General features: G+C 37.7%; 1 protein-coding gene across 6 annotated transcripts in view; it reads left to right on the forward strand.

Moving 5' to 3' along the window:
* STAU1 (staufen double-stranded RNA binding protein 1) overlaps positions 1–12,835 on the forward strand; it is a 53,969-nt gene extending 41,134 nt beyond the window's left edge. For 3 of the 6 annotated variants that reach the window (XM_050918125.1, XM_050918129.1, XM_050918126.1), the window contains exons 8-16: positions 864–962; positions 2,382–2,612; positions 3,216–3,359; positions 4,340–4,486; positions 6,086–6,158; positions 7,318–7,637; positions 8,417–8,539; positions 10,191–10,276; positions 10,987–12,835. In XM_050918125.1, the coding sequence (XP_050774082.1) occupies positions 864–962; positions 2,382–2,612; positions 3,216–3,359; positions 4,340–4,486; positions 6,086–6,158; positions 7,318–7,637; positions 8,417–8,539; positions 10,191–10,276; positions 10,987–11,074 (1,311 nt within the window). In that variant the 3' untranslated portion in view covers positions 11,075–12,835. The remainder of the gene's footprint in view (positions 1–863; positions 963–2,381; positions 2,613–3,215; positions 3,360–4,339; positions 4,487–6,085; positions 6,159–7,317; positions 7,638–8,416; positions 8,540–10,190; positions 10,277–10,986) is intronic. The other 3 variants (XM_050918128.1, XM_050918130.1, XM_050918131.1) reach the window with 2 other exon arrangements.
* The last annotated feature ends 5,015 nt before the right edge of the window (positions 12,836–17,850 follow it).

Genomic DNA, 17,850 nt, shown 5'->3' on the forward strand with positions numbered 1-17,850 from the left:
AGTATATTTTTCCAATTGAAAAAAACTGACCCATTTTCCGTATGGTGTTATGAACTGAAGTGATTTGTAAATTGACACTATTCCTCTCCACCGTGGTCCCTTCCACATCAGTGCGTGACAGCTCAAGTCCTAGAGTTCCTTAGTCATTGATATTCTACCTATCAAATTCACCTTTGTACCTTGTGCAGAACACGAGTCCAGTAAGGCCATAACAAACTTTTGAAACAGTAATTTGTGATGTGCTCAAGGTAGTATTGCTCTCCTAGTGGAAGGTGCATAATCTTAAACTCAGTCATTTGATTTTTAGGCATTTTCCGAGTGATGCATTGTAGTAATTTTTTTTATTTCTCCTGTTAGAAACATCTGCAGAGCAAATGATTAAACAGAAGCATGTGGAGAACATGTTACTACCCCAGAAACTAATTAACCATCACTCATAAGAGTCCCATATGTAATTCAAATTTCTCCTGCCTCTCTCATCTGATAGTCTTACAAATGTCAAATCAGCTTATGAGACTACAGTGTTTCACAAGTTGTACTTCAATTTGGAAGCCAGGTCATTTAACACTTGAGTTTCTTAACACTTCCAAAAATAGTTTTGAAGTTTATTGTCCTTTGTGGTGTATTTTTTTTCCTTCCTTCAGTGAACACTTGTGAATCTTATCAGGCTTTTACATAAAACATGTTCTTCATTAAACAAGGTTCTTAAGCTTAAGTGTCTGTACTACGTCTGGTGTATTGTACATTCTCATCAAAAGTGACAGTAAAGGTTTAGACAACTTAAAGATTTATGAGTTGCATAAACTGGTTTGCTGACAATTCAATTAGGGGGATCTTTATTTAAGTGATTATGCTTCTTTTAGGTTAATGGAAAAGAACCAGATGATGAAAATCTCAATAAATCTGAAATAAGTCAAGTGTTTGAGATTGCACTTAAAAGGAACTTGCCTGTGAATTTTGAGGTATGTTTATTTTACAAGCTCTAGAGTTATTCTTTAGAATATTAGAGTTAGGATACTAAGCTAAAATTACAGAAAGTGGCTCTGTTTTAGACAAATACAACAGACCTTTAAAACTTCACGTTAGTTCTGAATATGCTTTTATCTTAATGATTATTTATATTAATCTTTAATATCATTAAAAAAAAAAAAATTCTGCCACCCCAGAATTGACACCCTATGCTAATTACATCACATGTGAGCAGTACTGTTGTGGGATAGGCCCCATATCATGCTTTTTGAAGATGAATTCTGAAAGGGTCTTCCACTAAACTTTTTTTAAAATAACATCTGTAGTTAGAACAATAAAAGCAGAGTTAAGGGGAAGTTTAAAGTCTCCCTTTAAAGGCAGGTTACAGAAGCATTTGCTTATTTGTGCACTGATGTGAACAACAAACAAGGTGGGGGTTCCCATTCCATATTACCCTAATCCTCAAAGACTCATCATGAGTTTACTGTTACTTAAAATTGCCCTCCTGGCATCAAGAACTGCAGAATCTTTGGCCTCATATGCATAAACTGTCCTGCTGCTTCTCACTGTCTTAGTTACCTCCTTGTCCATCTTTCTCACAGCTATTTGTTATCTTAAATGAATATCTGCCAGAGGAACATCTTGTTGCACTAAAACTTTAATTTATCGTATTGCTGTGATGTGGAGAAGACATAGTGATTCTTCACACAAACACCTGAGTTCTTATGAGATAAAATACAATTGCATATCACTGAATTGCTTTTAATCTGCTGTGTGAAACACTAGATTAATGACAGATTTGTTACATTTTCAATCCTCTGCTTGTCACACACTTGAGTTGAAATTTTTATTTATTTTTGAGCTCTTTACTGTCAATCTATAGGCATTTGGTGTCTTTAAAGCGTGAGTGGAAATAGAGAGTGTCTGTTCAAAGACCTAGTAAGTTATAGGCAACAGTACCTCATGTTTCTGCAGTATGCTCTGTTTCTTTGAACTAAAATCACAGTAGAATCTAGATCCGAAAAAATTACTTTTTACTGCTCAAATTATTGTAATATGAGCCATTTAATGGGGTGATGTTAGTTGGGTGGAAATATATACCAGAAAAGGAACACTTGTGTTTCCTGTTGAAAGGTAAAAACAGTAAATTAAATGATGTCTGTAGGATGTAAAGTCTACTTACAGCTTGCTGTGCATAAACTTTTTCAGATATAAGTATCTTAGCAAATTATGGATGGGTGGGTAATATCCATTATACTTAGTGATAATGCATTTAAACAGCCACTACCTGGATTGTTTCAGGAATGCTATTCCATCTGAGTGTTCTGCATTTGAGAGTTTTTGTGAGTGAAGTTTGTTATAACCAGTGTGCCCTGCCATTTTTAATAAGTGTTTATCACGCTTTCACTCAGTTTTTCCCTCTGAAACAGGTGACAAAGGAAAGTGGTCCTCCCCATATGAAGAGCTTTGTAACCAAGGTGTTCGTTGGAGAATTTATGGGTGAAGGTGAAGGAAAGAGCAAGAAGATCTCAAAGAAAAATGCTGCAATAGCGGTCCTAGAGGAACTGAAAAAACTGCCACCCCTTCCTATGGTTGAGAAAATGAAGCCACGAATCAAAAAGAAAACAAAATCAATAGTGAAGGTAAAAAAAATACTTTATGGTGGACCCAAATTTAACTATTGTAAAATGTCATAGGGTGAGGGATATTCCCAAGCTGATTATAAATCACCTTTTCAAATGCTGCACCTAAACTAGCAGTCCCAAGCTGCAACTGAGATGTTAGTTAACCTGCATCCACTGTTAATGGAGATCTGGCCTCAGTGTTGCACTAACGAGGAATTGTTAGCTTTGAGAGCAATGAGAAAACACATGGAAGAATGTTTACCCTATAAACTACTAGTTTTATCTTATTTTCAAGCATCTACAGATACTGCAGTTTGTCGATTTAGTTTTAGTGGTGCCACCTCCCTCAGAGACTGCACTTTCAGCACTAGTCTCCTAACATTCAAAATAAGCTGAACTTGTGACACTTTCTGGTGGCAGGTTATCGAAGAACTAAGTTGGCTACTTCTGTTTGGCTATTGGTATTGCTCTTTGTAGTGTTTCATAAAGCAGGTTTTGGTGGTTTCTTAGAAAAGCTAAAGCCTAGAGTTGAATGAATGAATTGGCACACTACATTTGGGATTACTGTACTCAAATATTCACAAGTGTCAGCTTATTTCTTCAACGTTATTTCCACCTTAGCTGCAAACAAGCCCAGAATATGGCCAAGGAATGAATCCCATTAGCAGACTTGCTCAGATACAGCAGGCCAAAAAAGAGAAGGAGCCAGAGTACATGCTCATCACAGAACGTGGTCTTCCAAGGCGCAGGGAGTTTGTTATGCAGGTTTGTATATTGATTTCAGATCTCTGGTTGCCTGGCTTTGATTTTTTTTTTTATTATTTTTATTTTATTTTATTTTTTTTAAAGCTTAGGGTTACCAGACTTTACAACATTGATAAATGTAGTTAGCAGGATTGCACCCTTCATTCCACTGAACTCGTTAGGAAATATTTCCTCTGACTCCACTGGAGCAGGATAAGGACTCAAGACAGCAAATCTCTCCTATCTTGAGTCCTGTTAAAACACTGGATAGGTTGCTGGAAGACTCTCTCATACCTGCATCAGGCTCTAATTTTCTTTTTTAGCACAAATAAAACTAACGTGAATAACAGAGTGCTGCTGAATATGATGATAGGTGCTTCATATGTCTAAAATGTGGGCTTCATTGAAATATAGCTCTGAGAATCCCTTGACTTTTTTCACTAGTTTCCTTCTCCCGTTAAAAGTGCTGTGGTCCAAAATCTCACTTTGCATTTCAAATTCCAGTAATTTGGTAGTATTTGTGATAGTAGGTATTCTGCTGATTCGTGGTTGATTAACTACTGTCCCTTGGTAGTTAAAATGCTTAAATGCTTTCCCACCCTCTGTCTTTTATGCTGAGCAAGGCAGAAAACTACCACTATGTAGAAGGATGTGAATTCTTACTGCACTTGCATTGCACCAAGAAAGCTGCATAATTCAGAACCAATTACTTTAACTTGGTGACTTGTTGAATATAAATTTCCTGGCTTGACAGAGCATTTAAGCCAATGCCAAAGTGAGATAATGAAATACAGCTGATCATTCTATTTGTATGCGGCTTTATGCTGTGGGGCTCATGATCAGTTATATCAAAAGGCAAACTTGGTTGGGACAATAAATCAGTTCAACTGATTCTCTGATCACTCAGACCATATTTGAGACAAATGGGCCACTAATGAGCATATACTGGTTTTACTTTTATAAGGATTTGTTTGCTTTTTCTTTGTCACTGTTTCTTCCAGGTGAAAGTTGGCATGCACACAACTGAAGGAATGGGTACGAACAAGAAAGTGGCTAAACGCAATGCGGCTGAAAACATGCTGGAGCTTTTAGGTTTCAAAGTCCCCCAACCTCAACCCCCAAAGCCAGCGCTAAAGACAGAAGAGAAGGTAACACATTTTTAATTTACTACCACTTGGTATTTCAGCAAACGTTGAGTGAAATGTTGACTGACAGGGGGCAAGGGTATATCAAGTTCATACTTCCCACTGCAGCACACTTGACAAGAGGCAGCAGTGATCCAGCTACAATGCACTGAGTGAAAGGGAGTGCCTGTTAGTACTGCCTGTTGGTATCAAAGCCCCAGTGAGTTTCTGAACAAGGGTATAATCATGGTCCTATGCACTAGCCACTGGGTGCAGAGTAGTGTTGGGGCACATATAATACAGATCTTCCTGGGTCTTGGCAGTACTAGATCTGCTCCTGACTTATGCAAGCATAATGTTGCCGGAGGACCGTCTCTTCACAGAATGGGTCAGAACCTGAGATATTTAAAGTCATTGGTCTGAGGACCTAGGCTTCAGCAGGCTTATATCAGACCTCATTATAACATTATTTTTATGTAGCTTAATAGTGGTACTGTGGGGTACTTAAAACAATTGAACAGTTTTTCCCTTGGTTGATACCTTAAAAGTTTGACTTCTACTGACTTAGCATACTTCACAATGAGGCTTGAAATTAACAAGATATTATTTTTCTCCCTTTGTACTCCAGTGTCGTCTATCATTACTGCTCTAGGGACAGTGATAAATAAGGTTAAAATTTTGTCATGGTTATTTTTAGTAAAGGTCACAGGCAATAAACAAAAATTCACAGAAGCCATGACCTGTCTGTGACTTTTGCTGCTGCGACTCTATGGTCTCCCTTGCCTCCGCGGTGGCTGGGAGCTGCAGGTTTTCTCTCCTCCTCCCCCCCCCCCCCCCCCCGCAAGGCTGTCCCTGGTTGCTGGAACCCCGAGGAGGGCACCCTGAGGAGGCTGTCACCTGTTGCTGGAAACCTGCAGGGGCCCCACTGGCTGCCAGCTCCAGTCCCGCAACCCCAGGGGCTGAAGCAGAAAATGTCACGGAGGCCTCTAGAAATTACAGATTCCATGACCTCTGTGACATAAATGTAGCCTTAGTGATAACTAATGTTCATTTAACTGGCTGTACTTCAGTAAGCTGTTTGCATGTAAACCCTACACAAACAACTTTGGCATTTGATGTCTTGGGTGGGAGTGGTGAACTCTTCCAAGATTTGTAAAATGGACAGGGTCAAAACTTGGCTTAATTTGAAACCATGAATTAATGGATAGCTTTTTAACAAATCCTTTCAGTTACAATTGATACAGTACCATAATATTTCCATTTGAGAAGGCATAGTAATCCCAGGCAACTCTCTTATGGCTGTGCAGTCAGCTTTAAAGATTCAGACTAAGCTTTATTATCTTCAGCCTAGATTCACTTTAGCCCACTCGGTTTAACAGTACCAACCCAGAGTATCCAGTTCTGAGCTACAATGATTTTCAGTGGTACTTACTCATAGACTAAATGTAGTCTTGCCTACCTAGTGTGTGTATGATTCACTTAATTTATTTTGTTCTTGCATGGTTATGTAAAGATTAAGTTCTGGGTATGCAACTGGAATCCTTTTCTAAAGTTTTGTGACAATTGAATCACTTTGATCTTGAAATCTTTAAGGAAAAGTTATTGGTGTTTTGGGTTTTTTAGACGCCAGTAAAGAAACCAGGTGATGGAAGAAAAGTAACCTTCTTTGAACCAGGCACTGAAGAAACTTCAGCTAGTAAGTGAAATTACTGAAATTAATTTGGTCCTTTATTTTATTATAGGTGTATGTTTGCAAGACATGTTTGTTTCTTGATTTGATTGCTGCACTTAGCCTGCTGCGTGTATGGAGTACTAGATGAGCCTTATTGCAAATGGTTCTGGTTCTGCTAGTGAGGTCTCAGATGAATGAGCATGGATTTATGTGCATTAGTCCTTAAAGTTTATTAATAGAGGGGCTTGATTCTGCCCCAAGTAACATCCATCTTCCAGCTATGAAACCTCATTTGCTTCCAAGATCATTTTCGTGGCTTGTGCTGTGACTTTGTCACCCCTTCCCTCATCCATTTCTACTGTTCATCCTGTAGTCCTGCCCTACCTGATTTATCTGTTCTGCCAGGCTGCTGACCCCTGCCTTTGATCTGCCACTGTACCTACCCTTCAAATACACCTCCTCACATTCTCCCATGGTACTCCGTATTGGCCTCTGTCAGGGGATAGGGGGACTGAACTCCTGCAAAAGATCACTACCTTATCCTCTTTGAAATCTCTTCTTAAATCTAACTTCTGCCATGGTGCCTACAAATAACTATTGGTTGACAGCAGTTAGGCAGGCGGTGAGCTGTGACTTCTGCTTATTGTCTGACACGCTTGCTTACAAACCTCGTGTTCCTCCTCGTGTTCTCCTCAGCTTGCTGTGTCTTGTCATAACCTAGACTGTAAGCTTTCTTGGTCCAGGATCCTTTTTACTGCCTGTACAGTGCTAAGCACAGTGAAGTCTGGTCATTGTGTGGTTCCCTATGCTGCTACTGTGATTCAAGTAACGTAGTAAAATAAGAGACCTTGATGTCAAAGGCCACCTGGAGTCTAGCTGCAGCAATGCAAGATCACCCCACTGGAGAGGCTGTGGTCAGGGCACTTAGGGATAAAGGGGCACCTTTGGCAGGAACAGCCATTGCATTGAATAATTCATTCAACACAGCATTGCAAATACTACCTGGGGTGCAGCTCCACCCTTCTTAAACAGTGGGGATGAATCAAGCTCAGTAAGTGTGACTACTTTTGGAATACAATAAAAACTTGTAGATGTTTAGAGATTTATAAATTGTTATATGCATGCTGACAAGGCTCCTTTATAAATGGCTAGAATCTATTTAATATTACCTCTGTCTCTTCAGCTAATAGAGATGAGGAGTTTAGGATGCCTTATCTCAGCCATCAGCAGCTTCCTGCTGGAATTCTTCCCATGGTCCCAGAGGTTGCACAAGCTGTAGGAGTCAATCAAGGACACCACACCAAAGAGTTCAACAGGGCAGCCCCTAATCCTGCCAAGGCTACAGTAACAGCCATGATTGCTAGAGAGCTGTTATATGGTGGTACATCTCCTACTGCTGAGACCATATTGAAGAATAACAACTCATCAGGCCACGTACCCCACGGACCACTCACTAGGCCCTCTGAACAATTGGACTATCTTTCCAGTGTTCAGGGAATCCAGGTAATTGTTCAATCTGAGGTATATCTGGAAAAATATTACATAGGGTTTACCCTACTAGATTAGACCATTATTTAATAAAATACTCTCTGCGAATTGCTTCTGATTTTGAGTACTTAAGTTGCCCTCAGCTTCCTATTAATATTTCTCTTCAGCTGGAAAACCTTTTGAATTTTAAGGTTTTAGTATCTGAAATATGCATTTCTTTGATGCATCTTCTACCTTAATTGAGTGCTACTATGATGCATGTTCTACCTTAACTGTGTGCTACTACGAAGTCTATTTTTAAGAAATGGAATGAAGTTCCATTTTATAAAGTGTTTCCTTAATGTGAGAATGTACAGCCAACCAATACTGGCTGATCCAAATTTAAGTTTCTGAAAAAGCCCTGGGTACTTCGACACTTGCTGTAGGCTACAAATTATTCATCTTCCATATTCTCTTTAATCGGAATTTACATTTCAATTACTGCATTGCATTAATACACACAGAATTTCATGGATAAATTATATTATGAAGAATTTAAAATGGCAAGTATCCATGGTTGGAATAAAGACAGCAGTAATAACTTTTATACAGCACCTTTCATCTAGGAGCTCTTATACGTGTTCAGGAACTATTACAGGTTCAAAGTTAGGTTTCAGAATAAGTGATTTTACTAACTTTTATAAGAATCATTGCTCAGTTAGAGTGAATATGGTTTCATGGTGAAGGCAGATAATACATTGACTCTTTTTTCACAGTTCATTGAGAATAACTGAAGCATTTTTCTTTTTCCTTAGGTGGAATACAAAGACTTTCCAAAAAATAACAAGAACGAGTTTGTATCTCTTATAAACTGTTCCTCTCAGCCACCACTGATCAGCCATGGAATTGGAAAGGATGTAGAATCTTGCCATGATATGGTATGATGACTATCACTGATATACTGTCTTCTTTGGTCTGCATTGAGCAAGGGGTGCAATTGATTGTCATTTCACAGCCAAATATCTGTGCTGTGTAATTGTCTGGTTAATTTTTGTCTGACATGTTGCAAGCCTCAGAAGCACTTAAATTGATTTACACTATACTGATGATGTACTTCAGGTGTAGAATTGACATTTAAAATGCTAAATACATGCTCACCATTTTGGCCTATAAAAATGTACTTGCTTTCTTATCTTGCTGTGGTTAGTTAGCTTACATGATCATTTAATAAAGAAAATGTATACAGTGAACTTTCAGAACATAAATGCCTATCAATATTTTCTCATTGGGAACTGAAATACGCTTATATCTGATTCTATAATATTTCTTCAGGCTAGACTTCCTGCTAGGAAGTAAACCAAGATGGAAGCAATGTCATTCCCATTAGATAGCACAAGACACACTCAAATCTATTCAGTTTTAAAAGGAGATCGTTAACAATGGTTTTGAACAATGGTTCCTTACAAAAGGATGACTCTCCTAGACTGTAAACTTTGAGGGAGGGACCTCGTCTTTGTACCAGTCTGAAAAGTGCTTATATTGTTGGTAACATGCATCTAGTCCATTACAACTTTGAAAAAGTTTGTCATTCTTGGGCTGTTCAGTGGTGAATTGTGTTCTAACTGGCAGCCTCAGACTGTTAGCATGGCAGCTTTTTAACTCTTAAAATATATTTTTGTGTGATTTAAATTATATTTATCTTTATACTTGGATTCTATATAGTGATTTTATAATCTCTTAAATTTTTCTAGAGATTTCTTTTTAACCTGATTTATGTCCTCACTTTGGAGTATTCATAGATATTTACCCATCTTGTTCAAAGAATGTATATAAGATTAGGCATAAAACAGATGTTACAGGAAAAACTGTAAATTTGGGGAAGAAACTTTGAGACCAGCCTTACGAAATAATTGTATGTCTCTTGCACATGTTCATATATTTCTTTAATTTATGCATACGACATAACTAACCTTTAAGGTTAATATTAAACCAAAAAACAATGATTTAAAAAATGAGAATAGTCCAAGTCTGATCCTAATCAAATTACTGTAAAATCCTTTTCAGTTCAGCCCAGAAGATGACCTGTTTGTCATAGTGACAAAATACGCATAGTCTGTTAAATAGTAATCACACTGTACCTATATTTGTATCCATATTTTCATCCAAATGTAACTTAGTAGCTCACTTTTCCTGCAAAGCATTTTTTAATTCTGTTCATTTTAACCATCTGTGCCAAGTGTCAATATGATTAGAAATAAATAATTGGTAATAACCTCTTTAATGACATGAGTAGCAGGCCGGTGGTGGTGGCCATGTTTGGCACTGTTGGATCCATTGTCCCATCCCCCAAGAACAAATGCAGTAGGAAATCCAAAGCCACAGCATCCCGCTACTGTATAGTGCTACAAGATACTTTTAGAAGTTGAAACCTTCATCCTTCCTCACTACTAACTACACTGGAGGAAAAAAATTAGACTTGGCTTTACTTTGATACCCAGATTCAGGTTGGCTTTTAGTCCTGTTTTCCCCCAAATGAACTAAAAGAAATGACACATTAAAAACACTAAATGCTGTCTCTCTTTTCTTTAGGCTGCACTGAACATTTTAAAGTTGCTGTCTGAGTTGGACCAACAAAGTACAGAGATGCCACGACAAGGAAATGGACCAATGTCAGTGTGAGTGGAAGAAATTAATTCTGGCCAATATTTTTCCCTTGCAGTAAAGTAAAAGCAGCTTTGAGCTTTTAAGGGCAGTCTTACCTCAGGCAAATAAAATGTTGTATGGTTGGTTGGTCTTTGGTTTTTTTGGCCAGGAAAGTTAAAATATCAAACTATATCATCTTGGTAAGGGCGAGAGAGCAAGTTTAATGACTAAGCTTGGACATTTTTATGACAGGCCAAAGAAAATTTATTGGGCTCGATATGGGGTAATTGGGTGAAATGTCATGGCTCGTGATATATACAGATAGTCTAACTAGATCATCTGTCTCTTTTGGTCTTTTGCACCATGAATCAATTACTCTTACCCACTTGCTTTAACAAATGTTTAGTAGTTCCTTTTTTCAGAAAGTCTTCTGAATATGTAACCATAAACAGACTATCCAGGTTAGCCAGCTTACTGTCATGTAAATTGTCACCCTTATGGAACTGTAAATGAATTTCCTTTGCTGATCAAAGTAACGTTCTTTTGCAAGAAGTTTGAGCTAATTAAATTGTGGCACTGGCAGCACACTTTCTATCAATTTAGAAAAAACATTATGGCTGCCTGTTAGTTCACGTGAATTATTTTTTTTGTGAATATAACATCCTCTGTAGAGACAGTTAATATTAGTGAAAACAGCATTACAGGAGGATCCTCTGAGTAACATGGTGTTTCTCATTTCTAGATGTGTGAAACAAGAAATGGAAAGTGACCCTCTCCTCAAACCGGCTAACTCAAACACTTTGGGACAAACACTGGACAGCACTGCCTGAAAAGGCTTTTGACTGGACCCAAACTGAAAGCACCAGAGAAAATCAAATGCTTCCTATTAATGTAACCTAACTGTTTTAGAGTGCTACAGTCTTTCCGACCTACTGTAGTATCTAAATCATAACCGTTGCTTTTTCTTCAAAGTGATAAATTTTTAGTTTCATTATACTGTTTTGATTGAAATGACACTATAAATTTTTCATTTAAAAGTTTCTTAATTGTATCTAGAACAATAGCACAGTTTAGAAACTTCGTCTTCTGAGACTGATGTTATCTGTGAACTAACTTGGGAAGATCATATCCATGTATGTGGTTATTTTGTTTTTATTGAAATAGCAAAGTTTCATTGGAAACAAATTGTGTGCCCTCAATTTAAAAAAAAAAAAAAAAAAGTCAAGGACTTTGGCAGACTTAACTTAATTCTCCAACGGTTGTATGAATTAAACATTTTAGGAATTTTAAACTTTGATTTTTGGTTAATTTCTAGTTTTCTTGAGGGGGATGGGGGGGACCCGAATGCAACAGGAGTTTAAATAATCTCTGATCTATCTTTTAAAGATTGTGTGTTTGTGTATTTGTATGTATATATATATGTGTGTGTATACATACATATATATAGTGGCACACAACTCACTGCATTACAGGATATGATCTCAATGTAGTGCATATAAAACTGCAGATTGATTTTCCTTGAGTGCTTTATACTGTTTAATTACATCTCCATGTAGGGCTGAAAAAAATTACCTATGTTTATATATAAACTGTGTTGCTTTTGATGTTGTGTTATTGCGCACAATTCTGTGTGCAATAAGTTTTTTGCATATGGTCCAGGTAAAGCACGATAGCCTTGCAAGTTAAGTACTGCTTCAGTTCATTGTTTACGCTGGAATTTTTTCTCCCCATGGAATGTAAGTAAAACGTAGTGTTTGTCTCAAATAAATGGTAATACTAAAAAAATTTTGGTTAATTTATTCTTGAATGCCATTACTGGGGCTCCTTTTTGATAGGATTTGTAATGCTTGTGATATAGTACGGGCTGTAATGTAAAACTATGAAGTAACTGTACAATGGTTAATCAATAACCTATAAATAAGTACTTTTTAGTAATGTGGAGGTTGACAAACTGGCTAGGTCAAGAAAATTCAAAAGTAATATGGGTACATTCTGTCTTTGGTGCCACAATGTCTAGCTTAAATACATTAATGGGAGTCTTACAAAATTATAACATGATTTTGAAAAGCAACATGGCATAGCAGGTTGAAATGATATCAATACTTAGATCTCTACTTTTAAGTTTTCTTGCTTGCTTGTAATTTGTGTCATAATCTTAGCTTTGCACAGAGTAATTGTTTGGGGGTACTACTTAAACACCCCAAACCTTCCCTCTAGCAGCAAGAATTGGCACCATAGACTGACACACAACAATGTAACATTTGGATGTGAATTACCGTGAATGTATATTTAACTGGTAACCTGTAGCAGCTCTTCCTAAATATCTACATGCAGTATGTGAAGTAAATGTTCTTCTGAAAAGCAGTTACTGCACATGCTGTTTATTCAAAGTTAAATGTCTCGGCCATATTAAACCTTATTTTGTTCACATTATTAAGCAATTGGGCCATACTAACTCCTTACCAAATTTTTATTAAATCAAAGTTGTTTTTGATCATTATAAGTGCAAAAAGCATTGTAAAGTTTTTTTACATTTGTAGAACTAAAATGCTGTAAATTTAAAAATTAAAAAAAAAGACTTGCTAGGCTGAGACTCTGTATTGCAAATTCTTACAACCAACTTAGAAATTCCCTGGAAAATCGTTTATAATGGAAAACCTGAATGATGGTGCAGGTGGTCACCATAAGTCTCTACTATGTAGTTGGTTAACTCTCTTCTCACTAATCTGAACAGGGCAGCCTACAGTTCTGGCTGTCTTGGCTTGTGTAGCTGTTGAGGTATTACAGTGAACTTTTAACACATGAACTTTTAACAAAACTGCATAAAAATATCAAATGTCTATACTATCAAATACCTAATCCCTTCCTAGAGGCACTTGCACCATAGTTGTATGTGGTACATTAGACACAGGATAAGATCCCTGGCCCAAGTAGCCTGGAGTCAAAGCCAGATAACAGGAGATCAAATTATTGGGGAGGTGGGTGGTAGGTGGGGCCAAGAATGTGCAAACGGAGAGCATTTTATTTTTTTCACCTGGAGCTGTACTCACTTGAGCTGCTTTGTTATGTTATTGCTTGGGTTTTATGTCTATTTAGCCTACTCTTGATGCAGAATAGGATAGGACAAGTGTATAATAAATACCTAGCTCTTATATAGTATTTTCCATTAGTAGATCTCAAAATGCTTTACGAAGGAAGCCATATCATTATCCCCATTTTACAGATGGTGAAACTGAGGTACTTGGCGGTGAAGTGACTTGCCCAACATCACCCAGCAGGCTAGTAGCAGACCTGAAAATAGAACCCAAGTTTTCTGAATCCCTGTCCAGTATCCACTAGGAAACACTGCCACTGACTTTTCTCTATGCTAAACTCTTATTGCTTTGATCCTCTTAGATCTCTAAAAACGTGCGTGGATGTGACTAAAATGTACAGTGTTCACCACTGGCCAAACTCCACCCACTGAAGTCAAAATCCCACTGCAAGTCTATAATTCTGGTAAGTCTTATTTTGGCTAATAAGCCTCATATAAGCAGACTGCAAGATTTAAAGTTCTAAAAACATGCCTTTGAATCAGACTCTTGGCTTAATTGGTTTTAGTAATTTTTTCACGCAATGGGAGATTTTGACAAACAGTCGAACCAGTCCAGGAGCCTTTTCTGCTCTCATTAATCAAACAGTCTAGCAAATGGATAATCTTCCTGGGTTTATCTTTTTGTCTAAGTTTAGGGTTACTGACTATAACAATATCAGTGTCCCAGAACCTAACAAACGTTCAACAAGGGGATAAGCTTTGCAGACCAAAAAGTCATTCAATTTAGTCATACAGTAGAACCTCCGAGTTACAAACGTCTCAGTAATGAAGGTTGTTCATAACTCTGAAATGTGTGTAACTCTGAACAAAACCTTATGGTAGTTCTTTCAAAAGTTTACAGTTGAACATTGACTTCATACAGCTTTGAAACTTTACTATGCAGAAGAAAAATGCTGCTTTCCCTTTATTTTTTTAGTAGCTTACATTTAACACAGCACTGTACTGTATTTGCTTTTTTCGTCTTTGCTGCTGCGTGATTGTGTACTTCTGGTTCCAAATGAGGTGTGTGCTGACTGGTCAGATCTGAACGTTGGTGTTCATAACAGATTCTATTGTACTGAGTTTGCCTTTCAAATCTCGACTGAGTGTAAGGAAAATCTAACATTTAAAATATCTAGTCCTGTTCTACCAATCAGACTCTTAACAATTACACTAACAGCAGTTGAGACAGTGATCTTTCTTTTCAGTCTTTGCTTTCTCTCGCATAGTAGTAATAGCATTTATATAGCACTTTACATGTTCTTAGCACTGTATAGACACCAATCCTCACAACATCCCTGTGAGGTGGGTGAGAGAGTTCAATTTATGCCAGCTTTCAGCATCGAAATCAACACACACTCTTAAGGCAAGCTTCACACTGAGTCTTCTAACATTTATAAATGGCATCTGTTTCATACTCGTATCCGCAGCACTGGTTTGCCTCCTGTGCAGTGGAACTGAGATGATCTATCTGCTCAACTATGTCTCCTCTTCTTGTCACCAAGTGGTCTGCCTCGAGCTGAGGCAAGCACTCCCTCTTCAGCCATTGCCTTTAGGCACAAATCCTACCGGGATGGGAGCAGCTTTAGATTAGAGTCCCTTCCTCCAAACTTCAGAGCAGACCAGTGATGTCTGGAACTGTCGGCTCTCCCTGTCTCACAGCAGCAGGATGTGGAGCATGTAAACAAATGTCCCATCTGTGAAGTGCCTGTCCAGGCAGCAACTAAAATAGAATTGTCTAGTCTGTTCCCAGGGAAAGGGACTGTCTTGGAGACGGGAGGATCTTCCCCTAGCACAGCATCTATCCACATCACAAAACAAGCATGTGCATAGCATGTATTTACCAGACACCTAGCTTTAACTGACAAGGACCCTGGGTCCCAATTAGACTAAGGTATTCCTATAAAGTCCTAAAATGGGCATTCAAGAAGCCATCCTGTAAGATTCTCCCAGTATTTTAATGGAATATCCCCACAACCAAGGGGATACAGCTGATGAAAAACAGGGTGGAGGGAAATCATTTTTTTGAAATTTGCCTGTTTCTCATAACTTTTAAAATTCAAAAAAAGTCATCCAGCTCCATGAGGGGATTTTTTTCAATGCCCCCTAGTCATATTCCCCAGCTGAGAAGATACAGCATAAAACTTCCCATCCAAAAGCAGCTAAGAGAAGCATGTTTGAAAATACATGACCTCTCCCCTTCTTTATAATGTGGTGGCCAAGAAGTCTAGAAAACAATAAATTAAAAAAAAAAAATCCTGGAAAGACTTATTCTCCTCATCTCCTTGCTATCTCCTGGGACTTTGGGTCAAAATAGTACTCCAGCTTGTGGAGCAATGTCAAAGACCTGATCTCTTCCTGCTCTAATGCATAAAGACTAAAGGATGGGATTTTCAGAAGCGCCTATGTGCCGTGAAGAAACTAAGCATCAAGTGCTAATGCATGTATTTATATCCTTCATCTAGCCCTCCCCTTGTGTGTAGTAGCTATTACATAAATGCTTGGTGTCATCAGAATTCTCCTGAAAGCCTGTAGACATAGACCAAAAGATAAAGTATGGATCAGTATAAGATGCTACCTTAAGTGCTTCTACATTGAAGTGAGTTTATTCACCAGGTTTTCCCAGTTGAGTTTAGATTAAGAAAGTGTTCCAGAAACTGTTAATAAATCCATGCAAGTACCAATCTTCATCTTCCTTTTGCTATGAGATGGCGTTTCGCTTCCCTTTGTCTAATGAATGGGTGCATGCACTTATCAATACCCAAAAACTTGTGAACAAGAACTGGAACATCCCGTGGAAGAGGCTGGAAATAAAGTTTCAGTAATTAGGAAAAGATGTTAATTTTCTCAAATCATTCATTTAATTTTTAGGGCCTTGATTGAATCTGTGGATTAAATCTAAATGTATTAAAAAGTGAACAAAACTTACGTGAGAGGATATCTATGCTACCTTCTCCATCGAAAGAAAAAATCTTGTATGTTACTAACACTATTCTAATATATTAAAAATTTATAAGGTTAGAAATGTAAAAGCTATAACAGTGTTAAACAATCCATCTTCTCCCTGTCAGATCTCAGGACATATTCTGCAAATTGCTAATAGATATGTTGAACATTAAATGTAATGTAGCTGACAATCTGAAGAAGCCTTTGACAGAGTATTTTACCTCCATTGTCTTTGCTGTTTCAAACATAAGATGTAGGTGCAGTGTCTTGCATATTTAAAACAATCTTTTTGCAGCAGGAAGAACATGGTTTCTGAAGTAGCAGACCCTGGCCCTAGGTTGAGGCCAAGAACCTTCTGATACGCTTTTCTATTAAATCTGAATGTTCTAGCCCTTTTGGGATAGTCAGATAACACTACAGCCAATTATTTCACTTTTAACTGCATCTTGAAACAGTACCATCAAAATGAATTAACATAGCTGCAATTCCCTGAGTGGAAATACTTACTGTTTTAAAACTACTGCAAAGTACATTATTCTAGGGATACATATTATGGGCTGATTATTCAGTATTCCTTTCATTGCTGTCTTCACACAGTCATCTGGTTTTAAGGGAGAGAGAAGAGCATCCAGCTCTCACCTAGAAAAACAATTGGTAAATGTTTCATTAAGAGAGAAATAATCAGTAATTTGGGGAAAATTAGATTCTGTATAACCCTTCTGAAACCACCACTGCATAAAGGAAAAGTGTCAGCCTTTCCTTTTAAACCATATTAGGTAGATCCAGGGGAGTTCATAAACCAAGGTGTTCATAAACACCTGTCAACCTATTCTAATTACAGTAAAAGCTGTGTTATCCTGCACTTTATCATCCGGAAAGCTCTGTTAACTGGCATTTCTGATCTCTCCCAATACAAATCTTCAATCTAGTAATACTGCCCAGGAGATTATGCAATTGCACATTCTGCACTCTATTTTTATGCAAAAGAGGCACAAGACACATAAGCAAGTTGATATCAGGGGGTTTATTCAAAAAAGCCACTTCCAGGGTGTATCAGAATCATTACAGATTCAGCCCAATCTCCTACACACCTACATCTACGATGAGGATTGATGTTGATGATGATGACTGAGGCACTGCAAGATCCTGAAGTGCCTTCTGAATCACCAAAGTTTAAATTGTTAAGTGTATTTTTAGTGATATGGGTGTATGCCATGCGCTGCCCATAGTGATATGTAGTGTCATAAGAAACCAACCACTCTGCAGTGCAGTACAACTACTGGATTGGTGAGTACCTGTATACTATTTTATATTTTATTCATTTTATTGTATTCTAATTCATTGAAAATTGGTATTCCACTGGTAAGTATAACTCTTAATTAACTAGAATTTTTCACTAACTGGCACTCCCATTCCCCCAATATGCCGGATAACAATGCATTAGCTCAGATATCACCCTTATGGGTGATGTACATCATCAGGTGCTCTTGGTTTAAATGAATTTAAACAATTCTGGCTCCTGGTGAGGATTACTAGCAATAATTGTGGAGTTCTTTATATTATGCTAACATCAAAGGTAACTGTCAT

Source organism: Gopherus flavomarginatus, chromosome 11 (genome assembly GCF_025201925.1).
Source record: "Gopherus flavomarginatus isolate rGopFla2 chromosome 11, rGopFla2.mat.asm, whole genome shotgun sequence".
In the NCBI taxonomy this organism is placed as follows: Eukaryota; Metazoa; Chordata; order Testudines; family Testudinidae; genus Gopherus; species Gopherus flavomarginatus.